At 38.6% G+C, this 21281-nt stretch overlaps 1 protein-coding gene across 2 annotated transcripts in view; it reads left to right on the top strand.

The window, feature by feature from the left end:
• The window catches only part of GRIK4 (glutamate ionotropic receptor kainate type subunit 4), a 665019-nt gene that overhangs the window by 574361 nt on the left and 69377 nt on the right, over positions 1 to 21281 (top strand). For both annotated transcript variants that reach the window (XM_082273781.1, XM_082273780.1), the window contains exons 12-13: positions 20073 to 20180; positions 20617 to 20820. In XM_082273781.1, coding sequence (XP_082129907.1) covers positions 20073 to 20180; positions 20617 to 20820 — 312 coding nt within the window. The remainder of the gene's footprint in view (positions 1 to 20072; positions 20181 to 20616; positions 20821 to 21281) is intronic.

Raw genomic sequence — 21281 nt, 5'->3', positions numbered from 1 at the left:
GGTTAAATTTCAGTGCCAAAAGTGGTAACTCCGAGCCACACTCGGGGTACCGCTAGGAAGATCGCTGGATTCTGGTAGAGGGGTTACTTAACTTGTCACCGGGATCCAGCGATGTATGAGGGCGGTGTGAGGCGGATCTTCCTCCCGATCCTATGTGTGCCCCGGCTTAATCTTCAAAGAGACCTGGATGGATGGATGGAAAATTTCCACCATGAACTACCAGATGGGACCACCTGGAGTAATCCATGACTGTGATCACCAATGGATGCACAGCAGCTTTGGTGCCATTTTGGGTGCAGAAACACCAAATTGAAAATGAAAAATAAAAATAAGGCGCACCAACCTAATGCATTACCATAAAGATTTTTAATGAATAGCATAAAAATAATTCATTATACTCACAAGGCGAGAATATTCACAAGCACAGAATACAATCCACAATGGACGCATGTCAAGTAGACACAGCTAACGCATTTCAACTGACAGCCCCACTTACTCAGAGCTAGCCTACGCTCATGTGTTCCAACTTTTATATATACACATACAAGTAGTAAACACCCTCTATTAACCCACCCCCAATAACAGGGGTGGGGACAAAGATGGAACTCCACACCCAAATAAAGAACAATGAGAGGATTGGGGCTAATCAAGGGGATCATCCAGGACCATCCTTTAAAAAAGAAAAAAAAAATAGATAATGATAATAATGATGATAATAATAATAATAATAATGATGTTGATTATATGTCTTGGAAATATGTAAAAATAAAACATAAAAAATGAAAACTTACTGAGGTGGCTATAAACCAATTCTCCATCAGAAATCAATGGACTGCATGAGCACCAAAACACATACACACCAATAATACCATCAGGTACGCCATGTGCTCCAATATAAGTACACTCAAAGATACGGAGAATGCAAGGGAGTTCTGCAAAAGGCTTATGGTTCTCAACCTGTCAGTCCCCGCCAGGAAGCACCATTCCAATCAAATGGCCGCCCATGAAAGCAGAGTGTGTCTGCTGATGGAACGCATGCTGAGCAGAAAGATAGAAGACCCCGCACTAGTGGAACGTATACCTATCAATGACAGCTCCCAGGACCGCCTGAGTAGGAGACGCATCTTTGTCATTGTGTGAATCCGAACAAAAGCAGACACAGTGCCAACCGGACACAAGGCATCCAGGCACACTCCAAACAATGACACAAATGTACCCTGGCATGAAAAATTACACAATGCAGAAAAAAAATAACAACATGTAGAACAATTTAAAATTTACAAAATAAAATTAATGGCATGCACTTCCTAGGTAGCTACCAGATGATAAGCCAATTCAGTGGAGCTGGTCAGTGGTCAACATGTAGTCCAAAGATGAACAGTGGCAGTCAGAACCTCTAAAAGGCAGAACATAAAAAGGCATAACACTCCATGCCAATGTCAGTGTCCAGAAAGGCCCAAACACCTAAATCACAGACAAACCCCTATACTAAAAATAATGTGAATAATAAATCAATAGAAAAAAGAGCAATAAAAGATAATGAAATATAATATATTTATATCCAGACATGCTTATTGCCTTAGTACAATTATTCCCCAGCATAAAGACTACTTAAGTACCCACATATTGATTGAATGTTTGACTATGTTTGTATATAGGTAGTAATCTAACTCCATTTACTAATAATAGTATAATTAAAAAGGCTATAAAAGGGCTAGGCATGCGAGTCAAAATAAACCTGCTAATGTGCACTGGACTTAAAAGGTACTGAAAACCTCTAGAAGTAACTAAAACATAAAAATATAAATATAGGAATGCTCCGAAATAGCAAAAGGTGCAATAAAACAGGGGAGCTAAAAAAAACTCTCAGCATACAGGCAAAAACAGCCAACCTCATGAGACGGCAATAATCAGACTACTGAGTGGACCTCCAAATCTTCATTGAGGCCAGAGGGAGAAAAAACCCCCAACTGGTAGATCCAGAATGTTTCTCTAGAGCGTTTGATAGCGTCTGCCTAAATCTGGATCTAACATAATGGCCTCAATGCCAAAAAGCCTTAAGCCCAATGATTTCTTTCCATAATGTTCTTGGAAATGTTGGGGAAGAGAATGTTTACCGCTTGCCTTGAGAATACTGTGCCTATTCTCCCCAAATCTGGAGGTCTGACCCGCATATAATAGCCCACAAGGGCAAAACAGACCATATAAAACAAAATGGGATCCACAACTGATGAATGATTTCCGAAGAAGCCTTCAGCAGACGGGTTGAGCAGTGGGATTGCTGGTGTGCCATATATATAAGGCACACACACAAGATTCCAATGGTGGAATTGGCAATTTCCAGGTTTGAAGTATGACAAGCTCCTGGGCAAAGGAGGGGCTGTTTAAGATGGTGAGGGGAATGTTTCACATGAAGGGTGCAATACAAAAAAGAAAAAGGAAGCTAAATCTTCAAAAGGGTAGCAAAATAAAACAGAATAAAGGCATTTCATAAAACACTGGAAGGAATAAGATCAGCAGGAGGGGGAAATGGGGGGAAAGTATGCAGAAAAGTAAAATGCAACAGGACTAGGAGCAAAAGAGAGGAGCTACAGTTTTACAAAGCAAAGACAGCACCGACAGCAGTTTAGGAGAATTTTCAGTTCTTTTAAGACTGTTCCATTGCCATAAGACCTTTACCATTTAGGAATACAGCTATTCATTACATCATTACCTCTTTCAGGTGGGTAAAATATAGCAGTTATGTAGCCACCCCACTGTCAGTTTTTTTTTCTGCGTATCATTAATAAGAGTTCCCTGTACTTTCTGTCTTGTTGATTCAACAGGAAATGGGAGGATAGCTTTCTAATGTGACAAAATGTTGATTTACCACTTTCATTTCTGTGATATTGGTGGTTAGGACAATTAAAGAGAGTTCCCTTCCACAGAGAACACAGAAATCAATAAAACCCTTACAGTGGTCCCAACCTCTCACTACTATATCCACATCTAAAAAGATAAAATGCATTTATTTATACTTCAATGCAACATTTGTTCTAACAAATAAGGACCAAATGTTCATTAGCAATAACAGGCTGGATGGCAAGGAGACCATACATGCATTTGGTATGTGCTGTGTGATTCCAATAAGCAGTGTACAAACAATTGCGATATGCTAATATGGTGGCTATTTGTTGCAAAAGGTATAGTGCATACCCGTGTGAATGTAGATTGTAGGGTAATTGTTCTTCCTGTCTTGACCCTAAGTCTAAAGCTATTTTCAGTTATCTGGTTTAGACCACATAGTGTTCCCTGGATTCTGCAGTCAGACCATCAGTGCATTTAATGAATCACTTTCTTTAAACTGGTCAAAAATACAGAGACCATGAGGGATCTCTTATGGGTGCTAACAATTTTTATAGTTAAGTCAGGGTTGCATGACTATATTAGGACCTTTTGTAAAGATCTGTTTTCAGTTTAAAATCTCAGGGATAACTTTTTAATGTTTATGGCACCAACTTTGAGAATCCTGTAGAATATTGTAACATCTTTAAATAGTAGCACATTATTTTTCTTATTAATTTTCAGCTGGATCCAGCAGGTAAGGTGGCCACCTGACAATGCACCAGGTACACATGCATTATGTTAATTTTATTTTTTGTTTGTTTAGTTTGCTTGTTCGCAACAATTACACTACACGGTTCTTTTTTGTTACAAACCTCTTTAAAACAGCAGCTAACTTACCCTAGTTATTACACCATTATATCACAAATGGAAAGTACTTTGTTTATATGTATTGGCAACAAGCTTCTGGAACATTGGAAAAAAGGGTTGAATTTCAATCAAAATTGCATAGTAATATTATAATAATGATCTAAGTTCAAACTTATTTCCAAAGCTAGGTCCAAGATGTGAATTCAGGATTACTATAAACGTAAGGTAATAATTTACACAAACAACAAAGCATATTTAAATACAAATCTGAACCAGCACTAAAATATATCAATTGAAGATCAAAGTCTGTAGGGTCTTATGAACTCTCACCAGATCTAAAGCCCCTTAACATATATGAGTCAAATGAAGCCTGATGAATGAATTAATCAAGCTTTTCTTCTCCTTATTTCATCACCTTCCACCTTATAATGTAGTATGCTTCAATAGCTTCTCAATCATCAATGAAATATTGTTGTGCTCACAATATGTAATTGTATTAGTGCTAAAAATCACCCAGTGCTCTTAGTGCTCGTCACTCCCTTTGTCCCAACTACTATTACCAAATTCAAAAATTTCAGCCGACGTATCATATATTCCTCACCCATACTCTTTCCATCAAAGTTTACAATCAATGTCGAAGATGCCCAAAAAAAAAAAAGAAATCTTTTATAGTCTATTTCTATCCTTATTTTTATGTATATCTGCCATTTTGGTTCCGTGTGTGAGCATGTTTTCTCCAAAGAGCAATCTTTTCTTTACTAAATATTCCCAAGAGGTCAACCTTATAAACCGGTTACATAAAACACATATTTACCATATCTTTAATAACAACCCCCCCCCCCCTAAAACATCTAAAATACATCTAAAATTGAATAAAATACAACAACTTTTTAGTAACCTATTACTTTGATCTTGGATTAATATATAGAATTGGATTTGTATTTGGACTTGTCTAGGGTGGGGACATTGAAAACATTTTTTTCTGTGCACTGATATATACATTATCAAGAAATCATATTTGTTCTTCTGTACCAGCAGTATGGTTCCGACATCTTTTTTAGTGTAATAACAAAAAATATTATCTGGATGGTGGAAGTGATAACACCAGGTGTTCCACTTAGAGAGCGTATGACTAGGACCAAGGATTCAGGAACCTGGTTGCTATGGGGTTCCCTTTAGTATACCCTTTAGTATGCCCATGAAGCTAAGATAAGGTTATGTATACTTGCATTTAAGGTAAACTTTAATGATTTATTTTGCGGGGGAGGGGCTTTAGCACTGACAATTTAATGCATGCACATAGGGACAGGTAGCATGTCGGATTGTTATATGTGATTATATTATCTCCTTTTGTGAGTATATATTTATTTGATAAACAACAGTTTGTTTGGTGGTGATAATGCACTATGGATCCTCTTTTGTGGTATTTTGGGGCATGTTTTAAGGATATGACTTCCACAACCTGCAGCAGTTAACTATCACACTCCTGGAGACTAGAGAGGAAAAAAAAGTTGTCTGTTTTTGTAGTGATGTGACTGGGTGATCGCTGGGCTGAGTTTACCTCTAAGCACTTTAGACCTCTTTCATTTTTGGGGGTCCAATGTTCCTGTAAGCAGATAGAGTTTATGTTGGTGAAAGAGCACAGGCACTATTAGGATTGCTGGCAAATAAAGCCCACACATCACAAGATTTTATGTATCTTCACATTTGTTGCTGAAGTGGACTTTTTGCATGTTTTGAGTTGGCACATCAACCACTGTATTGTTGCACTAAATGTATTGTATAATTTATACTCATTGAACTTGTGATTTTAAAGAGACAGCGCACTCACACATTTATACAATTATTTGATGTCACATATCCTGGCAATTGGGGGTGCAGTGTCTCTGATTTAAGTTTGTGACATTCATTTCTAAAAAGAAGGACTGAGAACCAAGCAAAGCTTAAAACTCAATCACCCAGCGCTCTGCACTACCAATAGGTTGGTGTGCACCGTCACACAAACAATTTGACTCAAAAAGCTGCCGCCTAAATAAAACTAATAAATGAAAGGCGCATATCAATCATGAAGAATCTTAATCAATATACACAAGCAGCGCTATGACCATAGTAAAACTCAGTCCAAATAAATATCTCTAAAATCACATGTATTACATATAAAAAAGAGAAAAGTCCAATGGTGGAAAAGTCCGTCACAAACAGAGTTCTTGCGGGGTCCCAGTGAGGGATATATCTCCAGTGTGAAACATAAGCTGTCACTGTGTCCCTTCACCTCACCACGTGTGAATCACCCAAGGTAAACACGCCTACCAGATCCCACTGCAATATGAGCTTGCAAAGATATTTCAATCACGTCCGGACCATCCAACTACTAGAGCTCTGAGAGCCCTAATCATGGCTGTGATAACCTCATAGACGCAGTGCATGGGAGGGAGTAAAAAAAGCACATAGAGAAGTACCGCCAGATACAAAATGCACTTCTTTATTCAATTCTCCCCCCCCCCCCTCACCCATTACACTCACATCAAAAAGATCAAAACAAGCATATAATCAAATGATATCAGCACCACGGGCTCTGCCGGCCGCTTACCGGTCCTCCGTCCGCTCGTCAGCGTTCCGGAAGTTCCCGATCTTTACCAAAGCTGCCGCACAATGTACCGTTGCCTGGGTGACCGCGCAAGTGACCGCCCTAACGCGTTTCGTTAGAGGACTTCAACGGAGAGCTGTTACTGTAATAATAACACTGGCAGGGAAGGGGTTAACACAGTGGGTGATCAAGGGGATAAATGTGTAACTAGTGGAATGTTTCTAACTGTATAGGGGTTGGGCTTTTGAAATTATCACAGAGACCTGTGATCCTAAATAGAAGGATCACAGGTGCTCTGTAATCATTCCAGAGAGAAGAACAGTCAGCTGTGTTTACAATAGCTAACCGTCCTTCTCTCTCAGCCGGGAGTCCCCGCTGCCGAGTGAGGGCAGGGGTGCTGGCGGCAGCGCGCGCTCGCCCCCTAGCTGCAGGCGCGCGACCGACATAGAGCTACGTCGGTTCGTGCAGGAGGGACAGCCTGCCGCAGTAAAACTGCAGCGGGCGGTCGGGAAGTAGTTAAACTAATGGGACAGGCTATAAGGAGCCTTAGGACGAGATAAAAAATTGCACAGAGGTCTATTAGACTGATGAAAACCAAATTTATATTTGGAATAGGGGAAAAAAATATTACAGGGTTCATATGTTATTAAGTGATTGGCTAGAGCTGTACACATTTTTTTCTGCTTTGAGAGGAAAGATGAAGCCATTCTTGACCTTCCATCAGAGGTATGTGAAATGTTTTACATGTTGTCCCTGTGGAAGGTGGACAAAAATAATTTATTGTCTTTAATCAACAGGATTTTGATTTATTATTTTTTTTGTTTTTATAGAGAGATAACCAGGGAGTGAATAAGAAGCTTTGTGGTATCACTGGCTAGGAGGGGTGAGCTCAGTTTGGATAGATTGGTTACGAGGAAGTGGCATGACATCCAGACTGACACCTCTGTTAGTAAATTAGTGATGCATGAGGATACTAATGGAGTGAGCTGAGGGGTAGAGAGATAGATCTGGGTATTGTCAGCATGAAAATGTTATTGAAAGCCATGGGAGGCTGTCAGCTGACACAGGGAAGAGGTGTAGATTGAGAATAGAAGAAGTCCAAGACAAGAACCTTGGGGGACCCTGACAGAAAAAGAGGAGAGGAGTAAGTGTAATTGTAGGTGCAGTGGGATAGGTAGGATGAGAACCAATGAAGAGTACAGTCATGGAGACCAAAGGAGTAATATTTTTTGTATAGGAGGTGGTGGACAGAATAGTGTCCATTGGTTTTAGCTGTTGGTAAATCGTTTGTGAGTTGTAGAAGAGCAGTTTCTGTGGAGTGTTGAGGACGAAATCTAGACTGAAGGAGATCAATAAGGTTATTCTCAGAGGTGGTCACTGAGATGTTCAAAGGGTTTGAAGGAAAAGGGGAGCAAGGAGATGGGGCATAGGTAGTTAAGATTGGCAGGCCCAATGAGGGCTTTTTAAGTATGTGGGTGACTAGAGTATGTTTTAAAGAGTTGGGGAAGATGCCAGAAGAGAGGGCAAGATTGAAAATGTAAGTTAGAGAGTGTAGGATAGAGCCAGAGGGTGCAGAGGGCAGTTGGTTAGGTGGGTGGTAGAAGCAACCTCATCTATAGTAGAGGTTTTAAATAAGGGAAGTACTGAGTTTACCTGTGGGCATGGGGTGTTAGGTGGGAGAGGTATCTGTACAGTGGAGATCTCATCACAAACTGTATAATTCTTATTTTTGCTAAGTGATTAGCAATTTTCTGAGAAGTGAGTGAGTTAGTGGGTGGAGGATGAAGTAGAGAGTTAAAGTGATTGTAAACCCCAGTCATGGAATTTGAGCTAAGTACATATATCTGTAGTGTTTACTTGTCTCTCTGCAAAGCTCTAAGTGTTGTTTCTCTCTGGTGCTTTGTTCCTCTGTTATCAACATGAGAAGTTTTCTGAAACATGAGATAACATGAGCTAAAAATTTGTGTCTGTGAGGGAGATTAGCACAGAGCTTGTCAATTCAGAATACAGCTCTGCATGTCCCTTCATTCCTCTGCCTATGTGGAACGGGGGTCCAGTTCCTCCAATCAGCTATTCCTTCTATGTACTATTCACAGATGCATAAGGATTTTATCACTTTGAAGGGTTGTAGGGAAGAGAAAACTGCAGTTAAACAAGTAAAACCTATGTAGGAGGATTTGTTTTTATTTCTGTGTATCACCTGTGGCTATTTACTTCACTGGGTATATGCGAGTGTCTACAACCACTTTAAAGGTAGAGAAGAGTTGACAGGGTGTGGATGAGAGGGGGTTAATGAAAGTTTGGCAGTGAGGAGGCAGGAATTGTGTTTTTCCAGGGCAGATTTATAACTCGGAGATGTATTCTTATGCCATAGACATTCAAGAGTAAAGCTACGTTTTTTGAGAATTCAGGTGTCATCTGTTTGCAACGGTTGTAGAAATCGGGGCTTAAATACAATGTCAAGGGTGTTACCATCAGATTAAGTAGAATCATGTATCCGTTGCTTCAGGTCAAAAAAGGAGGTTAGACTGAGAAGTTTAGAAATAGCAAAAGTGTTAGTATTAAAAGGGTTGATGAAGTCAACAAAAATTATTGTGGAAATTTCAGAGGAGAGAAAGGAAGGTTGATAGGAGACCGGGGGGGGCGGTATATTCCAGCAGTTTCTATAGAAATTGGAGAAAAAAGACATACAGTTAGGTCCATATATATTTGGACATGGACACAATTTTATTTTTTTCAGGTATTTACCAAAACATACTCAAGCTATACTAAAAGGAAAAGTGTGGCAGTCTTAACATATAAAATAATATAAAAGGTCAATCAATCGCACTCAGCAGCACTAAAAGCACTATTCAATCGACCTTGAAATGTTAGTCACCAACGGTGATCATATGTAAGATGATATATCACCATCAATCACCTTGGCGTATACACATGTCTGGTATAATAAGTCCACTCAATGCTCTCTTTAACATACAACTGATGTCCTTATTATTGAAAGTGATAGATGTTAATCCACGGTGTTCAAATAATGATCAATCCTGAAAAATCCCCCACCTCACCACTTGTGCTCCCCCATTGGTATCGGACACTCACCAGAAAACTTATGAGACAGCGCCTTAAGACAGCCTTTACTTCTCTCCTTTCCACTGATGATATTAATCACTCCTCCTCCTCTGCATCATGTGAAGCATAAACCTCCCTGGGACAGATACTCCGTTTGATTTAACAGGGGAAGTCCATGGAATAAACAACTCCAACAGGAAAAAGACAAAAGAAAGGCAGGGGGCCAATTGGGTGATAACGTTTTGACACTTTATTTAGAATTACACAATTATCCGGCTCCCCCTTGAAATAATCTGCTTACATAAAATTAGACTTGAATAAGTAACAACAATTGCTCCGAACGCCCAGTCCCTCTCACTCTTACATATGCCGCTACTCACGGCTGTGAACTGAGAGATCCGGATCGGGGAGTTGAGCGTCTAGGTAGCCATGGAGATCACGTACTCACACCCTGACGTAAGTTTCGTCTATGGACTTCAACAGAGGGCGTGAGCATGCGTGTTAGTCTCGCTCTTTAAATAAACAAACATATTCTAGGTCCGCTCATTTACCCCTCCCATTACAGGAAGCAGGTCTTATGTGACATGCCGCTAAAAAGCGGATACATAAGGGATAATGCACCCATGTATATTAAATATGAGACTTCCCAGAATACTTTATATGTTTGTTAACTAAATGCTATCCATGCATATGTTAAGCTAATTATCAAAGATCAAAAGATCCAAGATTATTCACTAGACTCACAGGCGACATCTAGAGGCCAAACCAAAAATTTCGGGTCAGTGAGACTTAAAATCAATCACATACATCACATCATGAATATTCCTAAATGCAGTTAATAATACAATATAATCATTGCATTGCAATTAAACTCTTAATTTATTACATATACAGAGTTTATCTTAAAATGTATTACCTATATTAAAATTTATCACATATATTCAAAAAATTAAAAAAAATTAATAATGGTGCATATATGTGCCAAAACGCACACCGTGCACTAATAATACTGGAGATAGTTCATTTTAAGCTCAAATACGTCATTAGTTATGTTCTATCCATCCAAATTGCCCTAAACTCCTAAGGCAATGTCACGGATGATCTAGACCTACATAAATAAGTATATATGGACATAAAAAGATATTTTATTTAGAAACCAGAATAGGATCGGTAGTATTACTCTCAAACTGCAGCCACTGTGCAGATACTCATCGGATATCAAAGACCTCGTACCCAAATAGATTAGGTTTAATAATTGCTCAAAAAACAAATGAGATCCAAATCTATATTACGTCCATTGGGCACGAGAGCATTAGTCATATAAATCCATTGGGTCTCTTTTTTGATAAGCCCCTGACCCTATTAGATCTTTTCCAAGAAGAGAGTGTCTTCTCAATACCCCAAAACTTCAATCCTGAGGGACCCCTCCCGTGTTTTTCCCAAAAATGCAGGGGCACGCTGTGTTCTTTGAATGTTGTTCTGATTTTATAAATGTGTTCGGATATGCGTTTACTCAGTGTTCTTTTGGTGCGGCCTATATAAATTAGGCCGCATGTCAAGACTCAATTCCATTCCATAAACCACATGTGTAGATGCGCATTATATAAACTCTTTCATCTCAAATGTTTTCCCATTTGCATTTGACTTGAAGGAAGTCAATCCTCTATAGTGGGTATTGACCTGATGACAGGCCTTACATCTCTTACAGGAAAAGAAACCTGTCTTGTTCCAAAATAGTTTCGGTATTGGTGGTGGATCCAAAACTTTCTTAACTATTTTGTCCCCAATAGTTGGGGCCTTTCTGTATATAAAGACCGTGCTCTCCGGTAAAAATTCATCCTAAGTCCATCCTAAGAACATTCCAATGTTTAGAAAACAGATCTTAAATTTGTTTATACTGGACATTATAGTCAGTTATAAAGCCCCATTGATGTTTATCATCCATAGTTTTCACTTAGCTAATCAGACATGTTTCTTGAGATCTTACCCGAACTTCATCCATCGTTTAGTCAGTCTGTTTTCTAAACATTGGAATTTTCTTAGGATGGACAGGGTTCTGGGTGAATTTTTACCGGAGAGCCCGGTCTTTATATGCAGAAAGGCCCCAACTATTGGGGACAAAATAGGTAAGAAAGTTTTGGATCCACCACCAATACCGAAACTATTTTGGAACAAGACAGTTTTCTTTTCCTGTAAGAGATGTAAGGCCTGTCGTCAGGTCAATACCCACTATAGAGGATTGACTTCCTCCAAGTCAAATGCAAATGGGAAAACATTTGAGATCAAAGAGTTTATATCATGCGCATCTACACATGTGGTTTATGGAATGGAATGCCCATACGGCTTAATTTATATAGGCCGCACCAAAAAAACACTGAGTAAACGCATATCAGAACACATTTATAAAATCAGAACCGGATTCAAGGAACACAGCGTGCCCCTGCATTTTCGGGAAAAACACGGGAGGGATCCCTCAGGATTGAAGTTTTGGGGTATTGAGAAGACACCCTCTTCCTGGAGAGGATCTAATAGGGTTAGGGACTTATCAAAAAAAGAAACCCAGTGGATTTACACGACTAATGCTCTCGTGCCCAATGGACTTAATATAGATTTTGATCTCAATTGTTTTTTGAGCAATTATTAAACCTAATCTATTTGGGTACGAGGTCTTTGATATCTGATGAGTATCTGGACAGTGGCTGCAGTTTGAGAGTGATACTGCTACCGATCCTATTCTGGTTTCTAAATAAAATTTGTTTTTATGTCCATATAGACTTATTTCTGTAGGTCTAGATCATCTGTGACATTGCCATAGGAGTTTAGGGCAATTTGGATGGATAGAACATAACGAATGACTTATTTGAGCTTAAAATGAACTATCTCCAGTATTATTAGTGCACGAGGTGCATTTTGGCACATCTATGCACCATTTTCTTCTTTTTTAATATATGTGATATATTTTTATTTTTTTAAATTTTTTGAATATATGTGATACATTTTAATATAGGTGATAAATTTTAAGATGAACTCTGTATATGTGATTAATTAAGACTTTAATTGCAATGCAATGATTATATTGTATTATTAACTGCATTTAGGAATATTTATGATGTGATGTATTTGATTGATTTTAAGTCTCACTGACCCAAAATTTTTGGTTTGGCCTCTAGATGTCGCCTGTGAGTCTAGTGAATAATCTTGGATCTTTTGATCTTCGATAATTAGCTTAACATATGCATGGATAGCATTTAGTTAACAAACATATAAAGTATTCTGGGAAGTCTCATATTTAATATACATGGGTGCATTATCCCTTATGTATGCGCTTTTTAGCGGAATGTCACGTAGGACCGGCTTCCTGTAATGGGAGGGGTAAAGGGGCGGACCTAGAATACGTTTGTTTATTTAAAGAGCGAGACTGACACGCGTGCTCACGTCCTCTGTTGAAGTCCGTAGACGAAACATACGTCAGGGTGTGAGTACGTGGTCTCCATGGCTACCTAGACGCTCAACTCCCCGATCCGGATCTCTCAGTTCACAGCCGTGAGTAGCGGCATATGCAAGAGTGAGAGGGACTGGGCGTTCAAAGCCATTGTTTTTACTTATTCAAGTCTAATTTTATGTAAGCAGATTATTTCAAGGGGGAGCGGGATAATTGTTTAATTCTAAATAAAGTGTCAAAACGTTATCACGCGATTGGCCCCCTGCCTTTCTTTTGTCTTTTCCCTGTTGGAGTTGTTTATTCCATAGACTTTACCTGTTAAATCAAACGGAGTATCTGTCCCAGGGAGGTTTATGCTTCACATGATGCAGAGGAGGAGGAGTGATTAATATCATCAGTGGAGAGGAGAGAAGTAAAGGCTGTCTTAAGGCGCTGTCTCATAAGGTTTCTGGTGAGTGTCCAATACCAATGGGGGAGCACAAGTGGTCAGGTGGCGGATGTTTCAGGATTGATCATTATTTGAACACCGTGGATTAAAATCTATCACTTGCATCTATCACAGATAGATTAACATCTATCACATAATAACATCAGTTGTATGTTGAAGAGAGCATTGAGTGGATTTATTATTCCAGACATGTGTATACGCCTTAGGTGATTGATGGTGATATATCATCTTACATATGATCACCGTTGGTGACTAACATTTTAAGGTGGACTGAATAGTGCTTTTAGCGCTGCTGAGTGTGATTGACCTTTTATATTATTTTATATGTTAAGACTGTCACACTTTTCATTTTGGTATTTGCAAATGCACAGTGGCTGCTTTATTTCTGATTTAATTCAGTTAATATTTATCTTTGTTAATACTAACACTATCATACTGAAAGATTTCATTGTGTATTTTGACTCGATTCTGAGCGCTGGACGAGTGTTTGCTTGGCCCAAGTTTTGAAACCACTTTTCATTATACTCAAGCTATAGTTATATAATGAATAAGGGCTGAAAGTGCACACCCTCCGGTTTAATTTGAGGGTATGTACATCCAAATCAGAGGAATGTTTTAGGAATTACAGCTCTTAAAAATAGCCACCCCCATTTTTTCAAGGGACCAAAAGTAATTTGACAATTGAATCAAAAGCTGTTTCATGGCCAGGTGTGGGCTACTCCTTTGTTATTTATTCCTCAATTAAGCAGATAAAAAATCTGGAGTTGATTCTAAGTGTGGTATTTGCATTTGGAATCTATTTCTGTGAACCTACATCATGCGTTCAAAGGAGCTGTCCATGCAAGTGAAACAGGCCATTGTAAGGTTTCAAAAACGAAACAAACAACGGCAACTTTAGGAGTGGCCAAATCAACAGTTTTGTACATTCTGAGGAAAGAAGAAGGCACTTAAAAACAAACACAAGAAAAAGAGCGCAATTGCTCAGGACCATGATATAGACCCAAAGGCATCCAGGATATACATATAAGAACGAGGATAAAACAAAAAAAATGCGGCAACAATGATTAAGAAGTCCAGTAAATCAAAAGTCCATACAAACGGTGGCAGCCATCCAGAGGGACCCACAATACTGCAGAGAGAAAGAGGAGAACAGGAGTTGCCTCTAAGTGTAATAATACATGATTTTTTATAATACACGGTTTACAATAAATCACTGGTGAGCTTAGCAACATGAAAAGGCCTGGATGTCCATGGAAGACAACAGGGGTGGATGATTGCAGGATCATCTCTATGATAAAGAAAAACCCATTCACAACATCCAGACAAGTGAGAGACACTCTCCAGGAGGTGGGCGTATCATTGTCAAAGTCTACAATAAAGAGAAGGCTTCATGAGAGCAGACACAGAGTTCACCACAAGTTGCAAACTATTTATAAGCCTGAAGAATAGAAAAGCCAGATTAGACTTTGCCAAAAAACATAAAAAAAAAGTCAGACCAGTTCTGGAAAAGAATTCTTTGGAGGGAGGAAACTAAGATTAATCTGTACCAGAATGACGGGAAGAAAAAAGTGTGGAGAAGGCTTTGAACAGCTCATGATCCAAAGCACACAATGTCATCTGGAAAAAATGGTGAAGGCAGTGTGATGGCATGGGCATACATGGCTTCCAGTGGCCCTGGGTCATTGGTGTTTATTGGCGATGTGACAGAAGACAAAAGCAGCCAGACGAATTCTGCAGTGTTTAGAGAAATAATGTGTGCCCAGATTCACCCAAATTCAGCAAAGTTGATTGGACAACGCTTCACAGTACAGATGGACAATGATCCAAAACACACTGCAAAAGCAACCCAGGAGCTTTTGAAGGAAAATAAGTGAAATATTCTGCAATGGCTGAGTCAATCACCTCATGTCAACCCTGTTCCTGTACTTGACTGTAGGCTTTTTTTGTGAGACATTCACTGTACCCTTTATAGTTACGCTTTTGCTATATGGATATATTGTACTGCTTATTCTAAACAAAGAACTTAAAAAAAAAAAGTGTACTTTGGGGATAGGAGGATTCCCACTTCACCTCTCTTCCATCCATTGGGTCTGGGAGAGAGAGTCCAGAGAAGGCCACCATGGGGGAGGGAAGCAGGAGCAGCAGTGTCGGATTCATGGAGCCAGGTTTCAGTAATAGCCAGTCGATGAAAAGAGTTAGTGACAAAGAAAGTCATGAACGGAGGTGAGTTTGTTGCACACAGTGTGGCCATTCCAGGGGGCACAGGAGAAGGGGAGGCTGGTTTTGGGAAGAAGAGGAATGGAAACTAAATTGTGTGGTAATTGTTAGGCGGTTGGAGGAAGAGAAGGTGGAATACAGTAGGAGAGTGAAACTAATAAGGTAGTGATCAGAGAGGAAAAGTTTGTTGGAGAGGTTGCGCAGAGTGTATAGGTAGGAGAATACAAGGTCAAGGGTGTTTCCATCAGATTAAGTAGAAGCATGTATCCACTGCTTAAGGTCAAAAGAGAAGGTTAGACTGAGAAGTTTAGAAATAGCAGGAGTGTTAGTACTAAAAGGGTTGATGAAGTCATCAAGAATTATTGTGGGAATTTCAGGAGAAAGTAGGTTAGCCAGGCATCAACAAAGGTTGATACTGGTTATGGGGGCCAGTAAATCACAGCAATTCCTATAGAAATTGGAGAAAATAGACATATACAGTGAGCTTCAAATGATGAGAATGACAGAGAGGAAGGAGAGTAAAAAAGTTAAATGGTGCTTTGTTTTTGAGGATTTTTCTCTCCCCCCCCTTATACTACCCTGTTAGACCACCCACCCTTCCCCTTTCTTATTTTTTGCACTGGGGTTTAGTGTTGCTTTGCCCTTTAAAACGATAAAACATACGAGGAGAAGATATATCTCTGATGTCTATATTGGAAGCCCTGTTGAAAAACTGTATTAAACACTGTCTGCTCTTGGGTTCAAGGCCTTCAGTATACATGTACTTAACTTTATGCTTTTTTGTGAGACATTCACTGTACCCTTTATAATTATGCTTTTGTTATATGGATATATTATACCACTTCTTCTAAACAAAGAATAAAAAAAAAAGTGGATTGTGGGCATAGGAAGATTCCCACTTCACTTCCCTTCCGTCCACTGGGTCTGGGAGAGTGAGTCCAGAGAAGACCACCATGGGATGGGAGAGGGAAGCAGGAGCAGTAGTGTCGGATTCATGGAGCCAGGTTTCAGTAACAGCAAGTAGAGTAAAAGAGTTAGTGACAAAGAAGTCATAAACAGAGGTGAGTTTGTTGTAGACAGCGCGGGCATTCCAAAGGAGGAGGGGATGGTCAACAGTATCAAAGGCTGCAGAGAGGTCTATCAGTATGAGTGGGGAGTTTTATTCATTGGTTTTATCAGTTAGTAGATCATGAGTGAGTTTCAGTAGGGCAGTTTCAGTGGAGTGTAGTAAGCCAAACCCAGACTGTAAGGGGTCAAGAAGGTTGTTGTCAGTGAGGTAGGAGCTCAGACGGTTGTGGACTAAGCGTTCTAAATGTTTTGATGCAAATGGGAGCAAGGAGCAGTCGTGCAGTATACACTGTCTGGATCCTTTCACTTCTGCATTTTCCCCTATTGACGGCTTAATCATAGTGATACAATACAAGAACACAGGACGGGTCTGAAACTTATTCCAACCGATTAATTAAGTTACATATTCCACTACAGATTCTAAAGACATAATACTATTAAATCCAGTGCAATTGTACCCATTAGCAGCCTTATTTATTCTCAGAAATAAAAACATTATTATGAGGATAATACCTTTTTCAAAGAATGTATACATTATACGTATAAACATATATATGTATATGTATATGTATACAGTACATCTCATCCCCTCAAGTCCCATTCCTATAAAACCTAAACATGTAATTCTCATACAAATTGCTTCCTAGGTCTTCCAGTCAGACTGATATGTCATTCCATAGTTTGACTTCTAGATATTGTTCAAAAGAGTAGGGATTTAAAGGACAATTTGTGATTCCAAATAGTAACACATAACCATACAAGTATATTGGCACACTAAGCTGTTAAAGTAAAGTACCACCCATGAGAATTCTATAGCATATCGTAATATCCGGTCATAGTAGGACATTATTTTTCCTAATAATTTTCAGCTGAATACAGCAGGTGAAGTCGCCACCTCAAATTGAGTTGGCCCCCTAATTGAGCTATTCTCCACGTGTTAAAGGATTTGAAATGAGTAATTCTCAATGTTGTTAAAGGATAATTAAAACCGAAAATAAAATTTGATGTATTGTAGCTTACCAGTCCTTAGATTTGGAGGCTGCATTTGTTTTCATTTTTTGTGCTCAGAATATTTATGAGAAGTACAGAAAATATAAATTACTCGTGCCAGAAAAGCAGTGTCCTTGTCACTTTCTGTGAGCTTAACAGAAAGCACAAATATCATTATCTATCTTCTAGGCTGTCTTCTGTAGCCTATTCATTTCCCTCCTAATTTATAAGTAATATAAATTATTAGAGAGAGATACATATGTTGCCCAAATCAGGGGAGCAGCCAGGTTGACAACCATGATTCCCCCCTGCCACAGATACAACTAGTCAGAATAGCCCCCCCCCCCCCCCCCCAGGGACAGAAAGTGTGTTATTAGCAGGATTACCAGCTACAAATAAAGGAAAAGAAGACTGAAAAAGAAAATGAATGCAGCCACTACATCCAAGGACTGATAAGCTTTGATATATTACAGTTTTGCTTTTGGGTGTAAATTTCCTTCTGCTTTTACATAGCTAAAATACTTGATAGGATCTATGAAAAAATAAATTAACCGATAATTAAACCAATTAATTTGAAAAAATTTGGGACTTTATATGAGGTACTGCCAACTCCGGGCAGATTACCTCCATCCCTGTTGCTTAGCAAAGAAAGGGGGGAAGGGGAAGTAAAAAAGGGTGGGAGATATAATTTCATAACAACTGGCATGTTAATAAATAACAAGGGTAAAAAATATATAGCCATAAATATTAACCAATACTATAAAGCCAGTTGTTGGATGAAAAATATATGGGAGGGGGGTAAAAGGGGAAAGTTCGGGACTTTGAATGAGGTGTGTGGTAACGATTGGTACATACATAGGTAAAATACACAGGTAGGTCTCATATGATGATAAAAAACATTTTATTGGCGATGTCATCGACAGACATAAGAACATCATAGTATAAATATAATTGATACGGCAAGTAAACGGTAATAATTAAACCAAATCATATACATAAGAGCTGATTGGTTGTAGACTGGAGTAGAACACTAATTGTCAAGCGATATTGAAGGATCCAAAAAATAGAAATAAGGAATGCATCATAAACAAGAGAGCCATGTTGTGTGAAATTGATTAAATAAACCAATTTCACACAACATGGCTCTCTGATTATGGGTTCTGCTGGGTAGTCTATACTACCCAGTCTATTTTAGTCTATTTATTTATATGTACTACACAAGTTTTTTCATTTACAACTATTTACTTTTAGAACCCTCTGGTGACCATTATCTATATGGATCTGTTCATCACAATATTGAATACACATTTCTTTGTGGAATCTTCTTATTGTGCCCGGATGACCTTGGATCAAGCTCTCTCAGTTCCCGGTAGAGACGTTCCCCCAGTGGTCTGCCCCCCACAATACTTAGGTGTTGATGGATTGTAAGTACACTGGCTGGAGAACATATAGGCTAGAGATATTATATCCCTTCCCTATCATTATTTACTAGTCCTTTATCATTTTTTATGCTATCTGTAAAAAGGATTCTCTTTTTTCTACAGTAATATATGATGCATCTGCTCCTGAGGAAGTGGATTACATTCCATGAAACGCGTAGAGCTTGTTTATGATGCATTCCTTATTTCTATTTTTTGGATCCTTCAATATCGCTTGACAATTAGTGTTCTACTCCAGTCTACAACCAATCAGCTCTTATGTATATGATTTGGTTTAATTATTACCGTTTACTTGCCGTATCAATTATATTTATACTATGATGTTCTTATGTCTGTCGATGACATCGCCAATAAAATGTTTTTTATCATCATATGAGACCTACCTGTGTATTTTACCTGTGTATGTACCAATCGTTACCACACACCTCATTCAAAGTCCCGAACTTTCCCCTTTTACCCCCCTCCCATATATTTTTCATCCAACAACTGGCTTTATAGTATTGGTTAATATTTATGGCTATATATTTTTTACCCTTGTTATTTATTAACATGCCAGTTGTTATGAAATTATATCTCCCACCCTTTTTTACTTCCCCTTCCCCCCTTTCTTTGATAGGATCTATGTTACACTTAATTTGTCTACTAAAATTCTACACTGTTATGATGTGTTCACTGTTACCAGCAGATGTATACCCTGAAGATGTGAGATGTACCATTTGGAGTACCTGTATTACTTGAAAAGCCTTGGTTCACTTGCAACAAATAAGGCACTGAATACCAAAGCTACTGTTATATGATTTAAAGAGACAGGTCATCTATTCTCTGTTTACTAAAGACCGAAGTCATTTCTCTTTAGCAACCATGCTCACTACTGGACATTATTAAACAAGGCTTTTTAAAAGGTGTGTGTGCGGGGGGGGGGGGAGCGGGGGGGGAGGTGGTAGTTTGTTGATGAGACCTGCTGCTACACAAGAATGTTGAGGATCAAATTGTATACTATATGCTTGTAACATACTATATTTTTCACTGATTTCACTGATTTAGAGTTTGCTATCCCAATTATTATTATTTTTTTGCTTTTACATTTACATTATATACTTGTACATATTCTTTTCTTTCCAGATTGGACAATGGCATGTCACTAATGGTCTATCTATGGACAGAAGATACTTCTTCCAAAACATTTCTGACACTTTGGCTAACAAGACATTAATAATAACTACTATCCTAGTAAGTCTGCACATTTCCAGTTCTTAAAGTGCTTTGGGAAACAGTCGTAAATCATTCTTTATATGCATTAATGCAGTTATATTTTTCTGGTGAAATATAATGGTGTAATCAAAATAATTAAAGTTTTATTTACAAACTCATGTTGTTAGCCCAAGAATAAGAAATATGGTGGAAATAATTCACAACAAAAACACAACTTTTTTTTTCAATATGTTTTAAACTAAACCCCTTAACGTGGATTCGCCATTTGTGGATATGCCCTTTTTTCCATTTTAACAATCATATAACTAATCTTAGTCATATGGCTCCAAGGCAACAGCATGTATGTTGAAACTGATACCTAAATGATTTATACTTGCACTTTGAATATTAGAATAGTATTTAAATAATTGCCTGAACTGATGGCAATAACCAAAACTTTTATTTTATTTTATAGGAAAACCCATACTTGATGCTTAAACCAAATCATCATGATCTGGAGGGTAATGAACGCTACGAGGGGTTTTGTGTAGACATGCTCAAGGAGCTATCCAAGATCTTGCATTTTAACTATAAGATTCGCCTGGTTGCTGATGGTCTTTATGGCGTTCCAGAGGTGAATGGAACTTGGACTGGAATGGTGGGAGAACTGATATCCAGGGTAAGGCATAAATAGGGTAAGGCATAAATAGAATGGTTGTAAATAATAGTTTGTAAACAAATAGAATGCAAACTGAATTTAGGTAAATCATTTATCACTGTCTGAAAGAGGAACTAAACTGGCAGCTGTGGCCATAAAAAAAAAAAAAAAAAACAGGTAACACACTGGTCACCAATATTACATGTGGTCTCCCTGCAGCTGATATTTTCCCGTTTGTGGACTTAACATGTCTTGTTCTGCAAGTTGACCAGCTTGGTAGAGGCAGGGCTTCACTTCCACATGTCAGAGCTCCAGCAAGGAGAACAGCGCAGTTAAGTCAACAAATCTTACTCCAAATCTCTTCAGAGGCAGCATTGCTGTGAAGCATTGCCATAGATTTCACAGTGCATTCAAGCCAAATGGTAGAGTTTTCAGGTTACTGCTTAGGCCCAATTAATAATTCTTGATGTTCCCTATCTGTT

Source organism: Pelophylax lessonae, assembly GCF_965119305.1.
Source record: "Pelophylax lessonae genome assembly, chromosome: 12".
Lineage (NCBI taxonomy): Eukaryota > Metazoa > Chordata > Amphibia > Anura > Ranidae > Pelophylax > Pelophylax lessonae.
Note: the sequence above shows the minus strand (reverse complement) of the source record. Positions and strands in the feature narration are given on the sequence as shown.